This window comes from Engystomops pustulosus, chromosome 6 (genome assembly GCF_040894005.1).
Source record: "Engystomops pustulosus chromosome 6, aEngPut4.maternal, whole genome shotgun sequence".
Taxonomy (NCBI): Eukaryota; Metazoa; Chordata; class Amphibia; order Anura; family Leptodactylidae; genus Engystomops; species Engystomops pustulosus.
The window spans coordinates 60,515,769-60,538,388 of NC_092416.1; the positions used below are offsets into that span (position 1 = coordinate 60,515,769).

At 39.8% G+C, this 22,620-nt stretch overlaps 1 protein-coding gene across 10 annotated transcripts in view; it reads left to right on the forward strand.

Annotated features, from left to right (window-relative positions):
• The window catches only part of CAMTA1 (calmodulin binding transcription activator 1), a 1,053,810-nt gene that overhangs the window by 22,050 nt on the left and 1,009,140 nt on the right, over positions 1–22,620 (forward strand). The window contains exon 1 of one of the 10 annotated variants that reach the window (XM_072156287.1): positions 14,671–14,738. The exons of the other annotated variants lie outside the window; for them this stretch is intronic. Within the exon in view, the coding sequence (XP_072012388.1) occupies positions 14,715–14,738 (24 nt within the window). The 5' untranslated portion in view covers positions 14,671–14,714. Of the gene's footprint in view, positions 1–14,670; positions 14,739–22,620 lie in introns of those variants that run through there. 10 annotated transcript variants of the gene reach the window in all.

Genomic DNA, 22,620 nt, shown 5'->3' on the forward strand with positions numbered 1-22,620 from the left:
GCATCTTGCTTCTGGCACTGTCTTACATTGTAGTGGGACATCAGGTCTCAGCTGCTGAAAGTGGGGGCCCCTACATTGCACCCATTATAATCCCCTATTAACTTATGAGTTATTGTGGCCGAAGATGGGGCCCTAAAGTTTGCTTTTAGAGTTGCTTCCCAGTTTTTCACAGATCTGAATTATAAATTGCTACATCCGATACGTCATCTACTCCACTTGTTAATGGTTCAATGATAAAAGGGAACAAAAATACTGATAAACAAGTGCAAAAAGGAACGTGTTAAACAAAATATCTACAGACGTTGTTAGGGGTTTTTTGTCTTTAATGAAAACCTTTGCTGTCTGTGTATCAACAATTTATTGGGGTGTTGTTATTCTGATCACAAAAGTATTTCATTTATTTTTGCATGTTTCCTCCAGTGCTGCTGAAAATCTAAGCAATATTATCTCCTCTAACCCCCCCCCCTCCTTATTCTTCTTGGCATATATTATACAGCACATCACCTGCCAAGTGGTGAACTGTTGTAATATTTTACAAGATCTTCTCAGAAGAGATTATTTTACCCGCTCGGCAGGCGCTCTGTGAACTTGTACATACACAGTTAACAGATTGAATAGAGGCTATTGATGTCCTGTGTGAAGGCCTGACGCTGATGCACTTCTTTGTTGTGTGCATGGAGTACCGGAGCAATTCAATGAAAACTCGGTTTTCAGCACTTTTTTTTTCTATACTTTTTCGATTAACCAAGAGAAGCACGGAAGTTATGTCCCATGGTCAGCCCTCCCATAACCACCTCCTTTACGACAAAGCTTTAAAGGGTAGGCGAAACAGGGTTTTTTTTTTAACCCGTTCGGCTGCCTGGAAGAAAAAAAGAAATTGCTGTTCCAGTATCTTTACTAAGATCCTACTTGTTTGTGTACACAGCTCCTATACCGAGCTATTAGTTTTTATTCTACAGTGTTTAGTCTGACCATTCAGTCATGGGTGACCCCATTTTCTTGTTCCCTTAAGGGCTCATGCACATGGCAAGGATATTGGGAGACATGCTAGATATGTTTTCTACAGCTATCACACGTCCCCATTCACTTCTATGACTATAAACTGTTTCCCCTCTTACAGACAATATATAGGCTTTCATGCCTGTGCTGCATTCGGTTTTCTCTATCCGCTCACACGTGATTGACTAGGACCAGGAAACCTCTTAATTTTTTCTATTTTATCATTATGTGACCACTAGGTATAGCTGTAAGGTGTACTGTTACAGCAGAATTAGTAAAGGCAAAAGTGCGGAGTAACCAGTGATCCACATTTATAGGAGACCCAGACTTGATTCTTTATAATCCGTGTTCATTTCAAAGCCTCAATCGTTCCCATGCTTTGACTTTGGTACTTTTAAGATGTAAAGTGTCCTTATAAAGCCTAAGTGATACTTGTTAATGAGACGAGATTTCCTTCTTTTTCACTTTCTTCCATAAATGTTCAGTGGAACGTGGACTTGAAAGCAAATTCCGCTGCTCTCCTGCTCCATAATTGATCAGAAGATTATAAGCAAATTACAAGTTACTATTTAGTGCAAGAAATTAAGCTTTATCTTTAACTTTGACTTCGGGAAATTCATGACATTTAAGTTTTTCTTTTAACCTGTGCCTTTCCCTATGAAGATAGAAATCTTGAATGTCAGCAAAACCTCATGCATATAACCATGTGCAAAAATGGTCCGCAAATGGGAGAATTGGCAGCCCCTTTCGGCTGGGGGGAGATGGGACGGCTGCCTGGTTAAGGGATGGCATACCTAGTTATTATTATGCCCATGTACAAAAGACCTTTATAGGGTTGTGTGCATGAGGCCCATGTCACTAATTATCTTCTAATCGCTAATATGGTGCTATATAAATAAAGATATATTATTTTTCAGTGAAGACTGACAGTGGTAGAATGCTGGACCGGTATGTAACACTACATAAAAATGCTGGTTCAGGCCTCAAGCACACAACTTCAAACTCATGGCTACTTAGCCTTCTATTGAGAGCATGGCGACTACCTGCACTGCAATATAGAGGGCAGTCTTTGTGGCACTTCCTATAGAGATGTTAGGTGGTCCGCAAACGTTGGCACCCAGCCCGTTGCTTTGCATGTTTGTGTGCATGAGGCCTTCAACATGGGGAAGTTAGGTGGGGGGAATAGTTATGCTGAGGGAAGCCATGGCTAATATTATAAGTAATATAGTATAGTATTATGTTGCCCTTGTTGCCAATTTATAGGAAAGGGCGACTGTCATTCAGGAGACTCTGTATTACATAGGATGTCTCTGGACCCGTTACATTACATAAAGAAGGATCTGATGGTTGAAATTGGTGGGCCATATGTATATGGTTCTGTAAATGCTGGCTACAGAATCTGATATAGAAGTCCTGCACGGTAAACCACTGCGTTAAAGGAACCTGGACTTGAGACCTTTTGCTTCAAGGACAAAAGTTAGGCTGACTGAGACCTGTCTGTGAATACTGAACCGGGTGCTAGTCAGATGTCATACACTGACTATATTGCATAGTACGGGACTCCATGCATTACTAAGATATGTAAGGACTGGGTATCACTATGATGCATGGAGTCAGATCCTCTGCACTGCGACTCGTCTGTGAAAACCATTAAGGCTACATTCACACTACCGTATGGAGGACGTATATACGGCCGATCTACGTCCTCCATAGACGACAATGGGCGCACGGCGCCCTATGGGAGCGGTACAGTGCAGCACACGTTAGATAGGACCTGCGCTCACCTCCTCTTCCCGTGCACTGCCGTTGCCCGCTACGGTACGAGCGGGCAACGGCAGCGTGAATGTAGCCTTAGTGAGCAGTTTGTTCTTCACAGACCGACCGCGGCAGATGCAGCCAACCTTGCACCTCCAAGTTAGTGTTTGTGAATTTATATGAATGGTTTTTCAGGGTTTGCGCACCCTCTTGCTTGTCCCATTGTGTGACCATATAAATGGATATGTAAAGGTGTACCTACTCTCCCTTTTCTTTGTATATATAATATTACAGGTGTTACTTTTTCTCTCCCTTTTTTCTCCTATTTTCACTAAAAATTTCCATATCAGGAGCTGAGGTTTGTTTTCTGATCAGAAAGCCGCCTGTAATCTTCTCTTTATAAATCCCAGTGTCTGTGATGGTGATGTGAAGGCGCCCCGTGTACCAGTTTCATATTTAATGAAATGGGTCTAGCTTAAATAAGATACTAACACAATCCTTAGATCCGTGCAAAGGAGAGCTTATGATCTTCCTATGCATCAAAGGATGCAATCTGCTGCTTTTCCCATCTTACATCTCTGAATTTTCTCCCAGTTAGGCAAGCAGAACAGCAAGAGCACAAGTTCAGCAGTTATGTTTTTAGTCTTGCACCGAGCTCTATCATTATTTTTTACTTATTCATTTCTGCTTTTTTTTTCTCCCCCAAAAAACGACAACCCCCTCCCCCATACTACTCTTTCCCACTGCAGATGCCAAAGGTGGACAAAACGCAATTTAAATGCCACCGTAGTGAAAACGGCAAGAAGGAGATTTTATTTATTTTGCGCCTGTCTATATGTTTTTGACACTTTTGACTATTAGCATGCCTTACTGGTCTCGGTTAGTGTTGCATATTAAAATGACCTTGCTTTCAATACCGAGGTGATTTCTCCTATCAATTTTTAAAGTGGAAACATGAAATATTAACAAACGGCGCGGCCGCTATGTTCTACAATGTTATTCCCTAATCCAGTCCTAGCACTAACAAGGTGAGGCTGCTCAGTGTTTCTTCATCTGGTGGTTACCCCTATGTCTTCCTGCTCGCTTACTACATGCCTTGTATGTCCTGCCATTGATTCATGAGTAAACGTAGACTAATGTAATCACATGCACATGACTTGTACCAGTATATACTTGTACTCAGAAACTATCCTATATACATATAAAATATATTGTATGTGCACCTATACTAGCATGCAATATACACATGACCTTTGTTGTATGTGTTTAGCACTTGTACTTGTACATTTACTATATACATGACAGATGCCATACAAGTATTCCATGACAAGTCCACATACCGTATGAAATGCACCAAATATAAATGCCCCGGATCAATGTCATAATTGTACTTTATATTCCCAGCAATATGGCTGCTATAAACCCCATACTGACATGCTGAGCTCAGTTCTGTACGGCCAGTCCAGCAAACAGACAAGCGAGTCCTCTGTGAGCATATATACGTTCGTTGTAATGGCTTCCCAGCCGTAACGTAATAACTGTTCAGTGGTGATTTGATATAAATTTCGAATTGTAAGTAATTATTTAATTTTTCAATTTTACTTTAACAAGGTTTATCACCAAATTAAATGCTTTAAGGAATAAAGCGGGATCTGCCTGTGAAATACAAGTAGAAATGAAGTTAAAGCGGCCGGTAATTGAATGATTCCTTCTATAATTCTGCCCTGTAATTCTATTATACTTCTGCCTCTTACACCACAGCCTTTTTCTGTGTTATATTGGGGTTGTATTTTCAAAAGGGACTACAAGTCTCAGCATGTCGCTATACTATGTATCTGTGCATGTTATATTAATGTGACTGGGTTGTAATTCTCTACGGGTCACTTGTTTATGGTGTCAGAGATCAGTATCAAGGTCCCCCGGTCCCTGTGCAGTAATCTGGTCCGCGAAGTCCTGTCATCCGTCCTATCAACTTGGTATCACTGCTTTTAAAAGGGCTTTGCCACAATTCAAGGTTACATTGATCAACAATCTAATGACCTGTCCTATGGAGAGGTTAAAGGGAACCTGTCAAGGCAATTCGGGACAAAAACGCCCACAGGATCAGCGGCTTAGTGTCCCAAAACGGCCCTTTTTTATTTACTACCAAAAAAAAAAGACCTTTTATACTTTGTCTGATGCTCTCAGCAGTCACTAAGTAAAACCACATAGTTTCACCACCCAAGTTTCCTTGCACCAATTTGCAGTGAACCCAAGGTGTACTACTCCGGTTTCACAGAAGCATCATGCAGCGGAATAGTCTGATCCGCCACATCGGATTCCTTTCTAGGTCAAGTTTCTTAAAAGGGTTGTTCCTTAAAAAAGCTTTTTATATATGCTTTTAAATTAAATATAATTAACCACTTATACTCTCATTTCTCCACACTCCATCTTTGCTGATGATCATTACACCGTCCAATATAGAAAAAAAATGTTTACTTACGACAACCCTTTTAATGACCTGTATTATTTGGTTTAAGTGGTTTTGTTGTACAGTGGCAGGAGGGAAGTTCTCCAACACAGTTTTACAGCCTGGGAAGCTACAGCATGAAGGGGCTCTGGTAATGCCCCCAGGAGCCTTTCTGGCTCATTAGCATAATTTTAAAAGCTGATTTTAGAATGAAGGAGGCCATGGATAACACAAATAAGAAGATCCCTACTGTCATGCTGCCTGCATGTATAGGTGCCCCTGGTTGATCATTCTGGATTTTGATGGTAGATTTACTTTGTTACCTTGCTCTGAACGTAGTGTGAGTTTGAGAATTTGCTTATATTGCAGTTGTAACATAAAGTAGAGAGAAGATATATGGAAAGTCTTTAGTGTTTTTAGGATTTCTCTGGAATGAATGACTTCCCCATGTGATAAAGGCAATGTAGTGTCTTGTCTCTCTGTAATGTGCATGCTAAGGTTGGAGCGGGTATTGAACAGTCTTGTGATTACACAGAAGTCGCCCGTATCGAGCTCTGATTCATCCAACACACGATAACCCCATTTAACAAATCTTAATGTGCCTTGATTGAGCCAAAAAGGAGCCCTGCGTCCGCTGATAGAGTAACACGTGCATTGATAATTGGAAGACTGGTTGACATTACCATAGATAAGCAGAACAATCTATTAACATCGGTGCAGCCATCGTTTCCCCCGCACTCGGCTCTCGGGACCCCTCTGCGAGGCAGAATGCGTGGCACATTGTGGTCTGCGCTGTGAAGGGCACACAGCAAGGGTAATTTTACCTATTCTGCATTGAGAGATTAGGATGCTAATGTGAGTAGATAAGACTATAAGAATCGAAGTGCACGCGGGTTATTCTCAGTGACTCCAGCCCGGTTCTATGTGGAAATGAATGCACTATGTTGTCTGAATTTGTTATGAGCCGTTAACTGAATGCTTTTCCTCCTCCACCCCCTTTCACCCCTCCCCCCTCGGCTGACTTAAAGGAGACTATGTAAGAGCCCCAGTGACTGATCTCTAAGACACCTGTAGTCTCAGATGTCTAACATTTAGGGTTATATTGCTGATAGAGGAATATGAGAATATAGATCGGCAGTAGTCACATATTATGCTTGCTGTCCATTTAAGATGGGTGGATGTGTCTATGTATTTTTATTTTTTTTTATCCTTCTTCATCATTATGATCTATTATACCATATGTATTACAGTTGCTTGTTTGAACACAGAGGTCACAGCCCCAGTTACAGTATTTTATAATACTCTTATTCATTTATTAAGACCTTTCTTTAGGCTAAATCCTCATTTATTCCTGGCAGGTTTAGCTTCATTTATTGCTGATTTTCTCCACCACCTCTGCTGAGCTTTCCTTCCAAGAGTTTCAGATAAATACCTTGAAGATTAAGAAGCTATTGTTTGCTAGTATTATAATATGTCAGGTCGTCTGGGTTATAAGGGCTTTAATGGATATTCTTTCTATTGAAGTTTGCATAGAAAGGCTGCTGTTACTATCTTTCAGAAGGTCATTTCCACTTGTATGTAGGTGCTGATGTAAGACATGACATGTGTAATATCATGGTGAGCATTGGTTAGATCATTCAATCCGTGTGCAGACGTACAGGATCAGTCCTACTGGATTGACTGTCTTTAGATAAAAGGGTCATTATTAAAGCTTTGGCTCTATGGACTTTATAATGGAAGTGAATTGCCAGTCCCTAGGCTGGTCCCTTAAAGAGGTCCTGTCAAGGTGCGTTGGGACACTAAACCCATTTTACCAGTGCTTTAGTGTCCCAAATTGCCATTTAGTTTTTCTCTCTGTGCCCACTAAAGAAAAACATGCCCTCGTTCCGGTTTTCCCTGCACAGTCGCACCATGAAAACGGCTTATTACACCCCAGCTTCGCTGTGCATGCAACACGGTGCTTGCCCAATAAAATCGGGTGCACTTTGGCTTCAATGAATTACTGCTCAGGGAGCACCAGAGATGGGTTCGATGGCCCTCATTGGTCAGGTTTATTTATCTCAAGCCAAAAAGGTCAGTGCGCCAAAAATGCTGCTGACCCGACAGAAATTTGTCCTAATTTTCTGGCGTGAAGTAAACCAACTAAAAGGAAGTGCACAGTATGACTAGACAGTCTTATACTAGGACAGATTTATCATCCAGCACCAGAATCTGGTGCAATATAAGATGGTCTAGTCTAACTCTGCGCTGTCTAACCTCAGGACACTTTTTATAATCTGTCCCAATGAACACATAGCACTCGGCTGCAGTAAATGCAAAGACCCGATGGCACAACTGCCAATTGTCATGTCAGGTGCATTTCGTTTTGGGATTCGAGTGGCTACCGTATATATGATTTGAGTATATACAGTAGTTACTTTCTGTACTTTTGGGCGGGTTTTAGCTGGTACAGGCTTGGGGCATTATTTCAGCGTTACTAGGAAATGATTTAAAGGCATCAACGTGATGAGGGGCGACTTTAATGTCTTTTTTTCCCCCTCTCTTTTGCATATGCCATTTCTGTTGACTTCCTCCTTTTTATGTTGACCTTAGTTGTTGTTTTTTTTATATTTTATGTGCATTTCCATCTTTTTATTTGACCTTTTTTACCCAGAATAACCGTAGCTCCTCCATCTGTTTTGCAGAGTTCATGTTCCTGACCGTCCTTTTGGATTTCTTTTTAATATTGTGTGACTCCTTCATCCTTGATTCCCTGACCTGCATTGCCTTGGTAACCATTTCATTTGTTTTCTGTTTTATCATTTAGCAATTTTTTTATGTTTTATAATATGTTATCATCTTCATTTTATTTTTCTGTGTGTGTGTCATATTTTGCTTTTCTGCTAAATAAGTTATTACCTTGTGTTTATTGCATTTCAATTATTTTTGCTTTTTTTAAAAAATAAAAAAATAAAAGTAATAAAGTTCTTTGTCTTTGTTTAAATCATGTTTATAATTTTTTGCAGTTGATGTTGTAGAAAAATTAGGACCCAAAAATGGAAGCAATAGTTAAAGCGTTCAAGTCATTTGACGGCATAATAAATGTATAAAATTAAAATTTAAAAAAAAGGTGATTTTCGTTAAATGGTTATAGTACAGTATAAGTGAGTTGCCATCAACAAAAAATGGATAGCATGCAGACAAAAATTGTGTTTGGGTAGCGCATATGTAGGATCATCCAACCAAATTTTGGTGCCTGGTCATGGGAACTATGCAGGTAGGTTTTCCTAGATGGGGCAAGAAAAATCTTTTGTAAGCCCCCTTACATTCAAGCATGTCTTTCATGTCATTTGACTTCCTGATTTAGGATTAAAGCCAAACCGGTATCTATTCCAGATGGCTCTGTAACTTTTAAAATAGATACACTGCTTTGGCTTTAATCCCACATCTTGTCATTAGGCTGACTGAAAGTCATGCTTGATGGTAAGGGGCTGCCTTACAAGGTAGTAAAGGAGGTGTGGTTTTCCTTGTAAGAGTTCCAATTTGCAGATCGCCAGTAATCCCCTAGTGGAGCATCAATGGCTAGAAGTCTTAATTGGTAAACTCTGTGTAAGGCTGCATTCACACACATGTATGGGGGACGTATATACGGCCTATATACGTCCCCCATACACTTTTATGGGCTCACGGCGCCCTACGGGAGCTGTATGGTGGCCATATATCGCTATGGAGAGGGGCGGGGGTGAGCTGCGCTCACCTCCTCCTCCTCCTCTCCACGCGCTGCCGTGTAGCCTTAGGCTGTATTTGCACAAACGTTTCAGAGCTGTATATCGATATACATGCCCTCAAGGTGTCTACGGAGCCTGGGCTGGACTGAGATGGTGCATGCTCCATTTTTTGGCTGTAATAACGGCCATGCAACTTGTTTTTCTATGGACAGGGGAGAGGTGAGCAGCGCTAGGGCCGGACAGGCACATGTTCGTGTGAATGCAGCCTAAGGATAAGGAAAACTCTTACTCCCTTCCCTGATTCCTGGTCAGAGAGTTGGTTTGTACAGTAAGAGCCGTTTCGGGGAGCACCATATGCTTTCCCTCAGTTGTTTCTGATGCCTGCATTGCTGTAAAATGTATGATGGGGGGAGCCTCCCACGCATGGAACTAGTAGAATTTAGTTTTTATTATTTCATAACCGGTGAGAATAATTGGCATTTGTATCAAAAATGTGAATTGGCCCTTACTGGCACTGTGTGACATTACAGCAGAGATCTTGCCCCATTATTGGTACCCAGTTATGTGGATATAATTGTACCCCATTAGCTGGTGGTGCGGGATCTCTAGAGGGGCTGTAGCGTAGACAATGGTAGGTATATGAGCTACACTCTGTGCAGTTAATGACTAGAATTAACTCTTTATTAAGCTTATGTACAATGTATCTTCCCCCCCCCCCTCCCCCAGTTTAAAGCAGTGTCCTAATAAAACCAGTTTCGTATCTCATTTTGCTTTCTCCAGCATTGCAATAGTTTTTCTCCCACAGAAGCTTCTGGCTAGATTGACTAAAGGTTGTTAAATAGGCAATAATAATTGGTGTAACAAAAAAATATTACTGCACTGTGTTTTTGTCGGCTTAACGACCATTTCATTATGAATTAGCTATGCGCTATAATCATGTGTTCCTGACCTAATCTGCATTGGAAGTTTAGGCCATAAGTTTGCTGTGCAGATCTCCTGCAGTGCGAGGACTGTAATTGCTCTAGGAGATTCTTTGAAGTTTTTGTGTAATGGATGTTTATTTAACCATTTTTCTCTAGGTTATTCTCCACTTCTAACAATGTCCAAAAATAGAACATTGCCCTTGTACATCATGACCATGGGTAACACAATGTAAGGTGGGATTGGAAGTCCTAGACTAGAGTCCTAAATTTATTGTTTTAAGAACCAAAGACAGATAATGATCAATCTATAATGTTTAACCCATTTTACATTTCAGCAGTCCTAGCCACACGATTTTCATATATATATATATATATATATATATATATATACATACACACACACTCACTCACTCACCGGCCACTTTATAAGGTACACCATGCTAGTAACGGGTTGGACCCCCTTTTGCCTTCAGAACTGCCTCAATACTTCGTGGCATAGATTTAACAAGGTGCTGGAAGCATTCCTCAGATTTTGATCCATATTGACATGATGGCATCACACAGTTGCGCAGATTTGTCGGCTGCACATCCATGATGCGGATCTCCCGTTCCACCACATCCCAAAGATGCTCTATTGGATTGAGATCTGGTGACTGTGGAGGCCATTTGAGTACAGTGAACTCATTGTCATGTTCAAGAAACCAGTCTGAGATGATTCCAGCTTTATGACATGGCGCATTATCCTGCTGAAAGAAGCCATCAGATGTTGGGTACATTGTGGTCATAAAGGGATGGACATGGTCAGCAACAATACTCAGGTAGGCTGTGGCGTTGCAACGATGCTCAATTGGTACCAAGGGGCCCAAAGAGTGCCAAGAAAATATTTCCCCACACCATGACACCACCACCACCAGCCTGAACCGTTGATACAAGGCAGGATGGATCCATGCTTTCATGTTGTTGACACCAAATTCTGACCCTACCATCAGAATGTCGCAGCAGAAATCGAGACCCATCAGACCAGGCAACGTTTTTCCAATCTTCTACTGTCCAATTTCGATGAGCTTGTGCAAATTGTTGCCTCAGTTTCCTGTTCTTAGCTGAAAGGAGTGGCACCCGGTGTGGTCTTCTGCTGCTGTAGCCTATCTGCCTCAAAGTTCTGCCTACCTTGGTTGTAACGGGTGGCGATTTGAGTCACTGTTGCCTTTCTATCAGCTCGAACCAGTCTGCCCATTCTCCTCTGACCTCTGGCATCAACAAGGCATTTCCGCCCACAGAACTGCCGCTCACTGGATGTTTTTTCTTTTTCGGACCATTCTCTGTAAACCCTAGAGATGGTCGTGCGTGAAAATCCCAGTAGATCAGCAGTTTCTGAAATACTCAGACCAGCTCTTCTGGCACCAACAACCATGCCACGTTCAAAGGCACTCAAATCACCTTTCTTCCCCATACTGATGCTCGGTTTGAACTGCAGGAGATTGTCTTGACCATGTCTACATGCCTAAATGCACTGAGTTGACGCCATGTGATTGGCTGATTAGAAATTAAGTGTTAACGAGCAGTTGGACAGGTGTACCTAATAAGGTGGCCGGTGAGTGTATATATACACTACCTATTTTGGGACTTCTGATTCTTAGTTTATACTGTTGAAAAAAGACAACCAAGGAAGCAAGGAAGGGAAGGGATTGGATGAGGAAGGGATTTAGCGGAAAAAATTCTATGTAACATAGCCATTAATGTTGTTTGGGTGTAAAAAGGCATCTAGACCCTTCTTGAAGCTCTCTGCTGTCGCTGCTGTGACCAGCACCTGAGGCAGGCTATTCCACAGATTGACAGTTCTCATAGTAAAAAATGCCCCGTCGCCTCTGGTGATTTAAACCTTGAATTCTCCAAACAGAGATGGTGCCCCCTGATTAATAAAGTTTATTTACGGAAAAAATAACGCATTTGATTTTTTTTTCTTTTGTTAGAATAAAAGTTACACAGGCAATTGTTAGGCTGTACCTAAAATGTACCCTGACAAGATATGCTCATGTAGTCCAAGGGTCTTTATTGACATAATTCTGTGATTGGTACTACTCTTTTTAAAGTGACACATCCTTGGATGATTGGGACTAAAAATAAAGCCTAGTTTTCAGCACAAAAAATGTGCTGAAAACCCAAACTCGGCTTATACTCGAGTAGAAAAAAATATAGGTTTTACCAGGTTTTTGTGGTAAAATTAGGGGCCTCTGCTTATACTTGGGTCGGCTTATACTCAAGTATATACGGTAGTTTTTGGATTGGACACTTGGTGAGAAAAATTCTACTTATACTGAAGTATTTACGGTATTAAAGCACAGCCATTTTGTGACACGAATAAATTGGGAGTTAGTCATATTCCATTGTTCCTTAGTTAGTTAGAATAAATGAAACAATATTCCGACAGTCTCTTACCTAAATTTTATAAGAAACATGTTAAAAGTATTGCAGGTTCATGATAAACTGCCTTATGCGTTATGTATACATAAACCCCTTCCCAGGAGCAGCAGTCAACATGCTTACAACAAAGGGCCTCAAGGTAGTGGCATTCAACATGTATTAAAAAAAAAAAAAAAAAAAAATCATATGTATTAAAGAATATATATATTGTGTGTGTGTGTTCCCAAACTGTGTTCCTAGACTGAACACGATCATGTAAAGAAGTGACTTGGTCCACAGCTACTCAGAGGTTACAATCATTTACATCCAATCACAAGTTCCCATTTTACCCACATTAGGGCTTCATGCACATGGCCCTGTGTATGAGCCAACTGAGCAGTTCCTATTCTTATTTGCGGCCCAAGAGCACACCACTGTTGTGTTGGATCTATAGGTAGAGCACTACTGTGTGTGTGTGTGTGTGTGTGTGTGTATATATGTATATATATTATATATATATATATATATATAATACAAACATACATACATGGACTGTAGGAGAGTAAATGGGGTCTGTTATAAGAAACAAATCCATTATAACTGTCATTGGTTTCTACCAGAGGACACCAGGACACCATGACGCTAGTATGAACAGAGCATAAAATGACACTTACCTCTGCTCCATCTGTAAATATATTACACATCACCGGCCCTTATTGTTGGTATACATTTCCTATGGCAGTGATGGCTAACCTATGGCACTGGTGCCAGAGGTGGCACTCAGTGCCCTTTCTGTGGGCACTCAGGTCATCACCAGAGATGACTCCAGGTATCTTCCTACAGTCCCAGACAGCCCAGGACTTGCTGTGCACAGAGCTATTTTAAAGTGACAGCTGTACCTGGGACCATTTTCTGCTTTATTGGTGTCCTCAGGTGCTGGTATCAATAAAAACTGTGACAGAGAAGGGAGTATAAATCACAAATTACATTTTTGTGTTGGCACTTTGCGATAAATAAGCGGGTCTTTGTTGTAGTTTGGGCACTCGGTCTCTAAAAGGTTCGCCATCACTGTCCTATGGCATCTCAAATTCCCAACTACAGAAGTGACACCACAATCGCCCAAGTATAACTGATGGCACGCAACATGTATTGTCTTATAAATCCATCAGTTGCTGTCTCCCTGCCGTTTTGACATTTCACTTTAGGATAGGGAAATGTATCACGCCCGGCATTCATCAATCATATTATTTCACTATAGTGGGTTTAAAAAAAAAAAAAAAATTAACTATGAAAACTGGGACATGGGTGTCTATTGTTTGCTTTTAATAAAAATTTGCAAACCATAGTTCTCTCTTGCTGCATCTGTGATACAGCTGTCCCTTCTCTCCACTAACACTGTGCTAGTGACCACCACAGGGGGCAGCAAAATGAGAAGGAGAGCCCCTCTTATTCTGTGGATATGGAAGAATAGTTGCTACAACTCCTTTAATAAGTTTGCTATAACCGGTCTCTGTTTTCTGGGGCTAGTGCTAGTATATCTATCTATCGGGCTGAGGCATCACTATGTTTTTATTTCCATACACAATAAAAGTTTGGGTTTGTTTTTTGGCAACTCTAGAGAAACAAAATAACAGCCAAGCCCTGAATTATCGTTTGCTAAAATAATAAGTTACGACCGCTTTTCAGTGTATCATTTACAGAAATTAAAGACCTTCATTCCATTCCGGGAACAGGCTGACGTTTTAGTGTAGCCCTTTCTCTTTGATAGAGTATGATTAAATAGCAGTAATTAATTAGCTATTAAGGATACATCATGTAATGATAGGAATCTTAGCGGTATAATCACAAAGGTGAGAATTACTTTGACAATCGAGGTTCTGAACAGGAATGGCGCTTAAATGTAACGACACATTTTCCCCTTGCATTGCTGTCAGCCTGGTTGTCATTTCTTATAATACAATAATGCTTGAACCTGGGTAGTGAGTCACTGGTGCCTGCCCCTTAACGGCTCACCCACTATTGTGAAAAACAGCTACTCAATGTATTGGACCACAGTCAACCACCAAGGAATGCTGAGACTAGTGAGTCCTCAACATGACCCATGAATGGGAATAACTAGGGCATGAACATCCTTTCCCAGGCGTGCTGCCATCTTTATACACGCAAGGTTACATGAGGATGATGGCTGTCCTCTGACAACGGAGAAAAAACATAGGTATCATCTAGAATATAAAGCGGTTGGCCACTTTACCTGAAGCCTCTTGTCTTCTACCTCTCCTTTGCCAGAAAAGTGAGGACTTTCAAATGATGCAGGGCAGCATATTTGTTATTGGCCGACCTGAGGCATGTGATGAGTCACATGCTTGTGACATCAGTCCAGGTCCTATTTTTTTTATACTCCTCTACTTCACCTTTCAACAAGTCTCCTGTCATCTCTAACTGTTCTATATGGTTTTCTAAAGTATCCAGTAAGCATGGCAAATGGAGAGTAGCCTGGGGGACAAGGTAAAACCTCTGCTAGCTGCTAAATACCTGCATATCGCTAATGAGAGAATTGCTTATTTTTGGAAAAAGTTTTTATACTTTATAGTTTAATCTCCTATTCATGAATACTACAATAAGGTCCTGGAAGGGCTATTGCTCATGGACAGTTGGATCACAAGGCCATCCATTAGATTTTTCATTAAAAAGTTTCCTCTTATTTTGTTAATTTTTTGGGATGAATGACAGCAGTAGCCACCTTGTCTTCCTGACATACACGTGAGGGGGAAGGCTCCAAATCCAGAGGACACCAAACAAAATTTCTCCTGCTCCAGGGTTTCCTCTATGTAACACAAACAAACATTAAAGTGTCTCCTTGCACTTACTATGCAATACATTGGAATATCCTGACATCCAAAGCAATTTCTGTTGGATTGCCAGCTCTCTGTCTGTCTTCTGCATTTAAGTGAACACAGAAGATATTTCCCATCAAGCATAGCCCAGCAAAGCACAATTATTTTTTAAGTGTCTCATTTTTTCATTCTGTAACATTTAGTGCTGATGTTTTAATTGCATACAGCTGAAGCTGCTAAATGAGCGACGAAATAGATTTAGATCTTCTTTTAGCTTTTCTGCCACCTATAAAAATATATATCATTCATTAGGCTGCAGGATTATCCAGTCTCCGGGAGGGCGAGCCTCTGCACGCTGCTCGGAAATATATGATTTGTACTCTTCCGGGTGGCAGGAGGTTTTTCATAATTTTTGCTGTTTGCCGAGGCATTAATTGAATTAACACCAAGCTTTAATCCATATTGGCATGTAGATTGTGTTTGGGGACGAGCGAGCGCTGGCGGGAACTGCAGATCATGGATTGAAAAGCCAGCTACAGATGATAAGAGTCGTAGTGAAATAAAACACATTGAATCGCTAGATTCTGAGAATTTATCAGCAAGAACTACCTGCCTCTACCTAAGACATAGGTCTGAATTAAAATCTAGAGTATAACAGATTTACAAATTTCAGTAACCATTTTATTTTTTGAATGGGTCATACAGAAAGCCATACATTGTAGAGAGTTCCCATTTTTATACTCCCCCCTAAATGCTCATGTGGTCTTAAGCATTCATTACCAATCTACCTTCCAGGACCTTAATACTATCATAAGTCCCCGGAACGTAGATAGGTCATTCACCCTTAGGATCAAATGACCCTCCATCTACGGCCATTTTATGGACAGGAATAGCAGCTGATGAGGGACAAGACATTTGTGAAACAGAGGCTTTATTTTATATTTCCAGAAAGCAGTGCAAAACTATTAATAGCTGCATATTGGTAAATTTCCCAATGTCCAGCACCTTCCCTCCCGCTACCCTGCCTTGTGATTTTGTACTGCTTTTATCCTCTTAGACCCGTATTTGTCAGCTAACTCTCTTGTTTGTCATGTCATTGTCTCTGTATCTGCATTTTGGGACAGGTAGGGAACGGTGACTAGTTGTCTACCCACTGCCAAGGTGGCTATCTTAAAACTTGTTTGACTGTTTTATATAAGAGCTTGTATCGAATTATTTCATAAGACCAAATTCATGCACCGAGCAAGTTGTAGCTGCAGCTAGACTCCCGGTGACCTCTAGGTCACGTCTGTCCCCTTAGGGCAATGTGTGTGCCTTAGTTACAGGAGACTCAGCCTCTGCCCCGGCGATTTAGAGTGACACAACTAGGCTTATGCTGAATAATTTACTACTGTGTCATAACATTACAGAGTCAGTTTGGGTTTTAAAAAAATACAGAGCAGTAGGCCACCGAGAAACACATTTTTTAGGAAGGTAACTGGTGGGATGATAACATTTTTCTATGTAAACTGTTGCTGGTTACTTGTTGACATTAATTATTTCTACACTTTAATGGAAGCTGCAATTACTTAAAGGGATAGTTCAGTGTTTTATTGCCTCTTTAATTCAATACCCTGCGATCCCCAGAAATTAGTGCAGCAGTTCTTCATTCCCCAGTTGCACCACCATTTGGGAAATGAATCGTGCACATTCACTGGAAGGAAAGATAATCTGCAGCCACCAGAGTCATCTGGCGCAACCTACTGCAGCCCGGAACACATGTATGGTAAGCCTGTCCAAGCATGCATGTGTAAGAAGAAGTAATTGAGGGGGATTTATCAGAAGTGTCTGAGAGCAGAACTGTTCTAGTTGCCCATGGCAACCAATCAGAGCTCAGTTTTCATTTTATAAACCACTGTAGGAAAACAAAAGCTGAGCTCTAATTGGTTGTCAAGGACAAGTAAAGCAGAACTTCTCTCAGGCTCTTTTGATAAATCTCCCCCAACATGTATAAAGTTTGCCTTTGGCTGACTACTATCTGAAGTGTGGGGACAGCATACACCTTCTCTGACAAGAAAAAATCTTAGAGTAATACAGCTCCCCTATAGATATTGTGGTTTTAGGTCCAAATTAATCTGGTTTTGAGATTATTCTTCTGCTTCTTGTGACCCGGCTAATTTCCTTTTCCATAGCCCTCCACTGCACACTCATTCTCTGTCCATGCAGGTCAGGGGTCAGTGTCTCCTGTGAAGCCGATAAATGGCACTGCTCACCGAGGTCAAGATCCTCAGTGACTTTTTCTGCTGCCATTGTTTTTCTGCAATGATGAACCTCCGCTTTCTGAAGTGATGACTTGGTAAAACCATGGTAATCAGAGCTAAAGGACAGCATTTTTTCCCCCTTTTCACTGTGTTCCTGTTGTCCCTTTAAAGGGGTTGCATTAAAATAGATTTTTTTCTTTCTCCAGAAACAGTGGGCAAAGGTGGTGCTGTCAATACAAAATTAGACTTTTTAACCCTCCTAGGCTCCTAACAATAACTTCTTTATCTCATAATTCCATGGTCACCATCTTTTTTATAGCGTGTTAAATGTTCTAGTCATTAGAGAGACCTGTGCTTTTGTTGGCATAGAAAAAGTGGCAAAACCCTGGGGGGGGGGGTTCTGCACTTCCGTAAAGAGGGCACTTACTTTTCTGTAAAGAGGGCTAATAGGTATTATCATGCTCCACCAGATCAATGATCTCTCAAGCCAGTATTTTGAAATTTCCTGAAATTTTGTTACAATTGACCCCACTACTTTACTGGAGTCAATTATAGGGAGCTTTACCCCTCATCACATAAATGTCCACCATTCCGTTATCCTACGTTGAGAGTCACTGAGAAGTAAAATCCAAGCATTAGGTGAGAGTGGCATAAGCCATACACATTCAACTTTTATTCATAGGCACTCCCGGATCCATATGCTCAGTTCTATATGGCCAAACTTGCAGATTTTGACACTATCATTTCAACATTTTTTAATGATGCTACCCATCTGAGCACAATTCTATGGAAGTCTACTGGTGTCACAATCCTTTGTAGGGCTTGTTCCGCCCCCCCCCCCCCCCCCCCCCCGATGAACACTTCACTGTATTAGTTGTTGCCAAGAGTGTTCTCTTAAAATAAACCAAGTGTATGTCAGGAATTTCAAGGACTTCTATGTACTTGCCCGGTAATGGCTTTGGCATTCATCGCTGTCTCCAACATAAATATTCCTGTTAAGTTGTACCAGACAGATATACAAGAGTGAAATTAGTGGCTTCATGTGCCACTGATTTACATAGGATGCAAAAAATGATGTCAAGTCCAACTTATTGACCCTTGCCTCTCTATTGGGAATTCTTGGGATACAACTTGGATTAACCATCAAGTAAGATTTTTGTCAACCATATTAAGGTAATTGAGGATATTTAGAATAATGTAATCTCCTGGAACGGTACCAAAGATATAAAGATGGAGCTGCTTTGGAAAAATAAGTGCCATGTTTTTTTAATTCAGGGCAACCTTTTGTGGTTCCTATTTTAGGTCCTATAAAAAAAAAAGTTTGCCTTCTGTAACTTTGGTAATTTTTCCTCTCTAGAGAACCCTGGAAATCCGTCAGTTTGCTTAGAAGAAGAAATTGGTTAGTTTCTAGCCACACTAGTTCAGTCCCTGTACATTAAGGTATATGAATAGCACAGGAGACCTGGATGTCCAATTGCCAGTGAATGAGACTTTAATCCAATTTTGTTTTAAAATAGTGTTGTGTTGGGGAAAAAATATCTCTCTGGGATCTTTAAGCTCACCTGAAATTTAAGGCGGACATCCTTCAAGTCGCTCGCTATCTCTTACTCCTCTCCTCCTTTTACCCTTATTCCCATTTCTCCCTTATTATATCTCATATCTCATTGTCAATTATTCTCGCTTTCACAATTCTCCTGCGGGAGGGTTTTATACATGTATGGATACATGAAAGATGAAACAGTTTCATTTCAACTCCAAATGTTTAATGGCTAAATTGCTCCACTTGTACGGAAGAATTTTTCATAGAGTTCTTAAGTTTGTCACTTGGTTGCTTCTCCTCTCCTGACCGCTCTTCATAGCTAATAAGGGCCAGACATGGTCTGGTACGGAAATAGGAATACATTACGTTACTGCACTAAAAAGGTTTTGCACTGCTGTGTTAAAAGGGAATATGTGAATACAGATTTTCTTCAATGCAACCTCCAAAAGAAAAAAATTGAAGAATGAGCGTGGGGAGGATTATCAGAACAGATGCCCTTATAACCTAAATAAGAATAAAGCTACTACTTATAATGTACCCTATTTACAAAGATATAACTACTATAACAGGGCCCCTGTGTACACAAATCCTGAGAAATTCAAAAGTCCCAGGATACTCTTTTTTTAGAGACTAGAGGGGAAATGACAGAATAAGGGGCCTATCATTTAGGCTGTGCGTTAAATGGCCACCATCTTGAAAACTACCATATTGGATCAAGGACACATTGCCCTCGATCCATTACGAAGGTGGTAATGTAGCATAGCAAAGAAATTGCTTATTGCTGTCCGATTAGCAATATCTCACGGAGTTCAAAAGTTATGAATACAGAACAGCAACCAGGAATGTTCTCTGCGATGCACAGCTAATCAATGTGCTGTCTGTAGTGCTGAACACAGACATCTAAGGAGAATCTCTGTGTTGATAAGTTTTAACCACCTTATTGTGGTTTTGATATGATACATAACCACCTTCCATTGCAAAAATATGCCCCTGATCCGATATATGGTGGTTTTCAAGATGACATCAAGTCTCGGGCATAAAAAACATTACTTGCTAATATATTCAGAGGTGTCATTTTCTGATATAAAAGGTGCCCTGAGACTTCTGACGCCCCCTGAACAACTACAATAATACTTCCTCCTATGTAATACGCAAGAATATAACTACTATAATACTCCCTTCTATGTGTAATAATATAACTACTATCATACTGTTGCCTATGTAACAGAATATAACTATTATAATACTGCTTCGTATCTTCATGAATATAACTACTATAATTCTGCCCCTATGTACAAGAATGTAACTACTATAATACTATAATACTGCCCCCTATGTACAACAATAGAACTACTGTACTATAAAACTGTCCCCTATCTATAAGAATATAACTACTATAATACTGCCCCCCTATGTACAAGAATATAATTACTATAATACTGCTTCTATGTACAAGAATATAACTACTATAATACTGCTCCCTATGTACAAGAATATAACTACTATAATACTGCCCCCTATGTACAAGAATATAATTACTATAATACTGCTCCCTATGTACAAGAATATAACTACTATAATGCTGCTCCCTATGTACAAGAATATAACTACTATAATACTGCTCCCTATGTACAAGAATATAACTACTATAATATTGCTCCCTATGTACAAGAATATAACTACTATAATACTGTCCCCTAAGTACAAGAATATAACTACTATAATACTGCCCCCTGTGTACAAGAATATAACTACTATAATACTGCCCCCTGTGTACAAGAATATAACTACTATAATACTGCCCCCTATGTACAAGAATATAACTACTATAATACTGCCCCCTATGTACAAGAATATAACTACTATAATACTGCCCCCTATGTACAAGAATATAACTACTATAATACTGCCCCCTATGTACAAGAATATAACTACTATAATACTACCTCCTATGTACAAGAATATAACTAGTATAATACTGCCCCTATGTACAAGAATATAACTACTATAATACTGCCCCATATGTACAAGAATATAACTATTATAATACTACCCCCTATGTACAAGAATATAACTACTATAATACTGCCCCCTATGTACAAGAATATAACTACTATAATACTACCTCCTATGTACAAGAATATAGCTACTATAATACTGTCCCCTATGTACAAGAATATAACTACTATAATACTGTCCCCTATGTACAAGAACTGCTGGGAAAATCTATATTTGCGGTCTTACACAAATTATAAAACTACTTTTCACAGTTCAACTCCATGACCATTTCTAATGTTAACCTTTATTTATAGGGGATCCATTATAAAGAAGGTAACATTTTTTCTGATTATTTTCATTTTACCAACTTTACACCTGTAATAAATCACTTTTCCTTTCTACAGTTTATGTAGGATAGAGTTTACAGAGTATAGTAAAACTACAACATTTTGTCTTCCTGCAGCTGCCACTAGGGGGAGATCTCTGGAGTAAATAATATTGATATTTTGACACACTGGATTTAGCAAAGTTTACATTATCAGACACAGCCAATATATAGGAGTGGCACTGGAAAACAAAGCAAAAAAATCTTTTCTAATCTCCAACAAAAATCTTTAGTTAAACTATAACATTTATATAAAATGTGTCTATATGTTTTTCAGCACATAACAGCAATCACAGTCTTTAGGTACAGACCCCCTTCAGAAGAACAGTGAAGGTTCAGTGTCTGTTCTTGCAATATACTGCTCCTCTGTGGATTTCCCCCTATGAACATTACTTATTAGATTACAGCTCACTGAGCTATCCGCACAGGGAAATGTGAGCGTTTGCACCCTGTCAGCTCACATTTGGAAGAAAATCAGCAAAGGTCGTACTCAAAAGGACGTACTATAAATGCATTAGAAGCTGCCGCCTGTAGTAGCTTTATAGTTCTGGTTCATAGCAAATGCAAAGTCATAATCATAATTATTCTAAATCTGCTATCCTACAGTAACTCTAAAAACAAGGGAAATATGTGGTAAAATTCTATACAATGTCACTGTTCTTGTTGTATTATAGTAGTTATATTCATGTATCTAGATGACAGAATTGCAGTAAATATATTATTGTATATAGGGGACAGTATTTTAGTAGTTATATTCATGTACATAGGAGGCAGTTTTATAGTAGTTATATTCTTGTACATAGGGGGCAGTATTATAGTAGTTATATTCATGTACATAGGAGGCAGTTTTATAGTACTGTATATACTGGCGTATAAGACTACTTTTTAACCCCTTAAAATAATGGCTACAGTTCTTGTACATAGGGGGGTTGTATTATAGTAGTTATATTCTTGTACATAGGGGGCAGTATTATAGTAGTTATATTCTTGTACATAGAATGCAGTATTATAGTAGTTATATTCTTGTACATAGGGGGCAGTGTTATAGTAGTTATATTCTTGTACATAGGGGGCTGTATTATAGTAGTTTTATTCTTGTACATAGGAGCAGTATTATGGTAGTTATATTCTTGTACATTGGAGGCGGTATTATAGTAGTTATATTCTTGTACATAGGGGGCAGTATTATAGTAGTTATATTCTTTTACATAGGAGGCAGTATTATAGTAGTTATATTCTTGTACATAGGGGGCAGTGTTATAGTAGTTATATTCTTGTACATAGGGGGCTGTATTATAGTAGTTTTATTCTTGTACATAGGAGCAGTATTATGGTAGTTATATTCTTGTACATAGGAGCAGTATTATAGTAGTTATATTCTTGTACATAG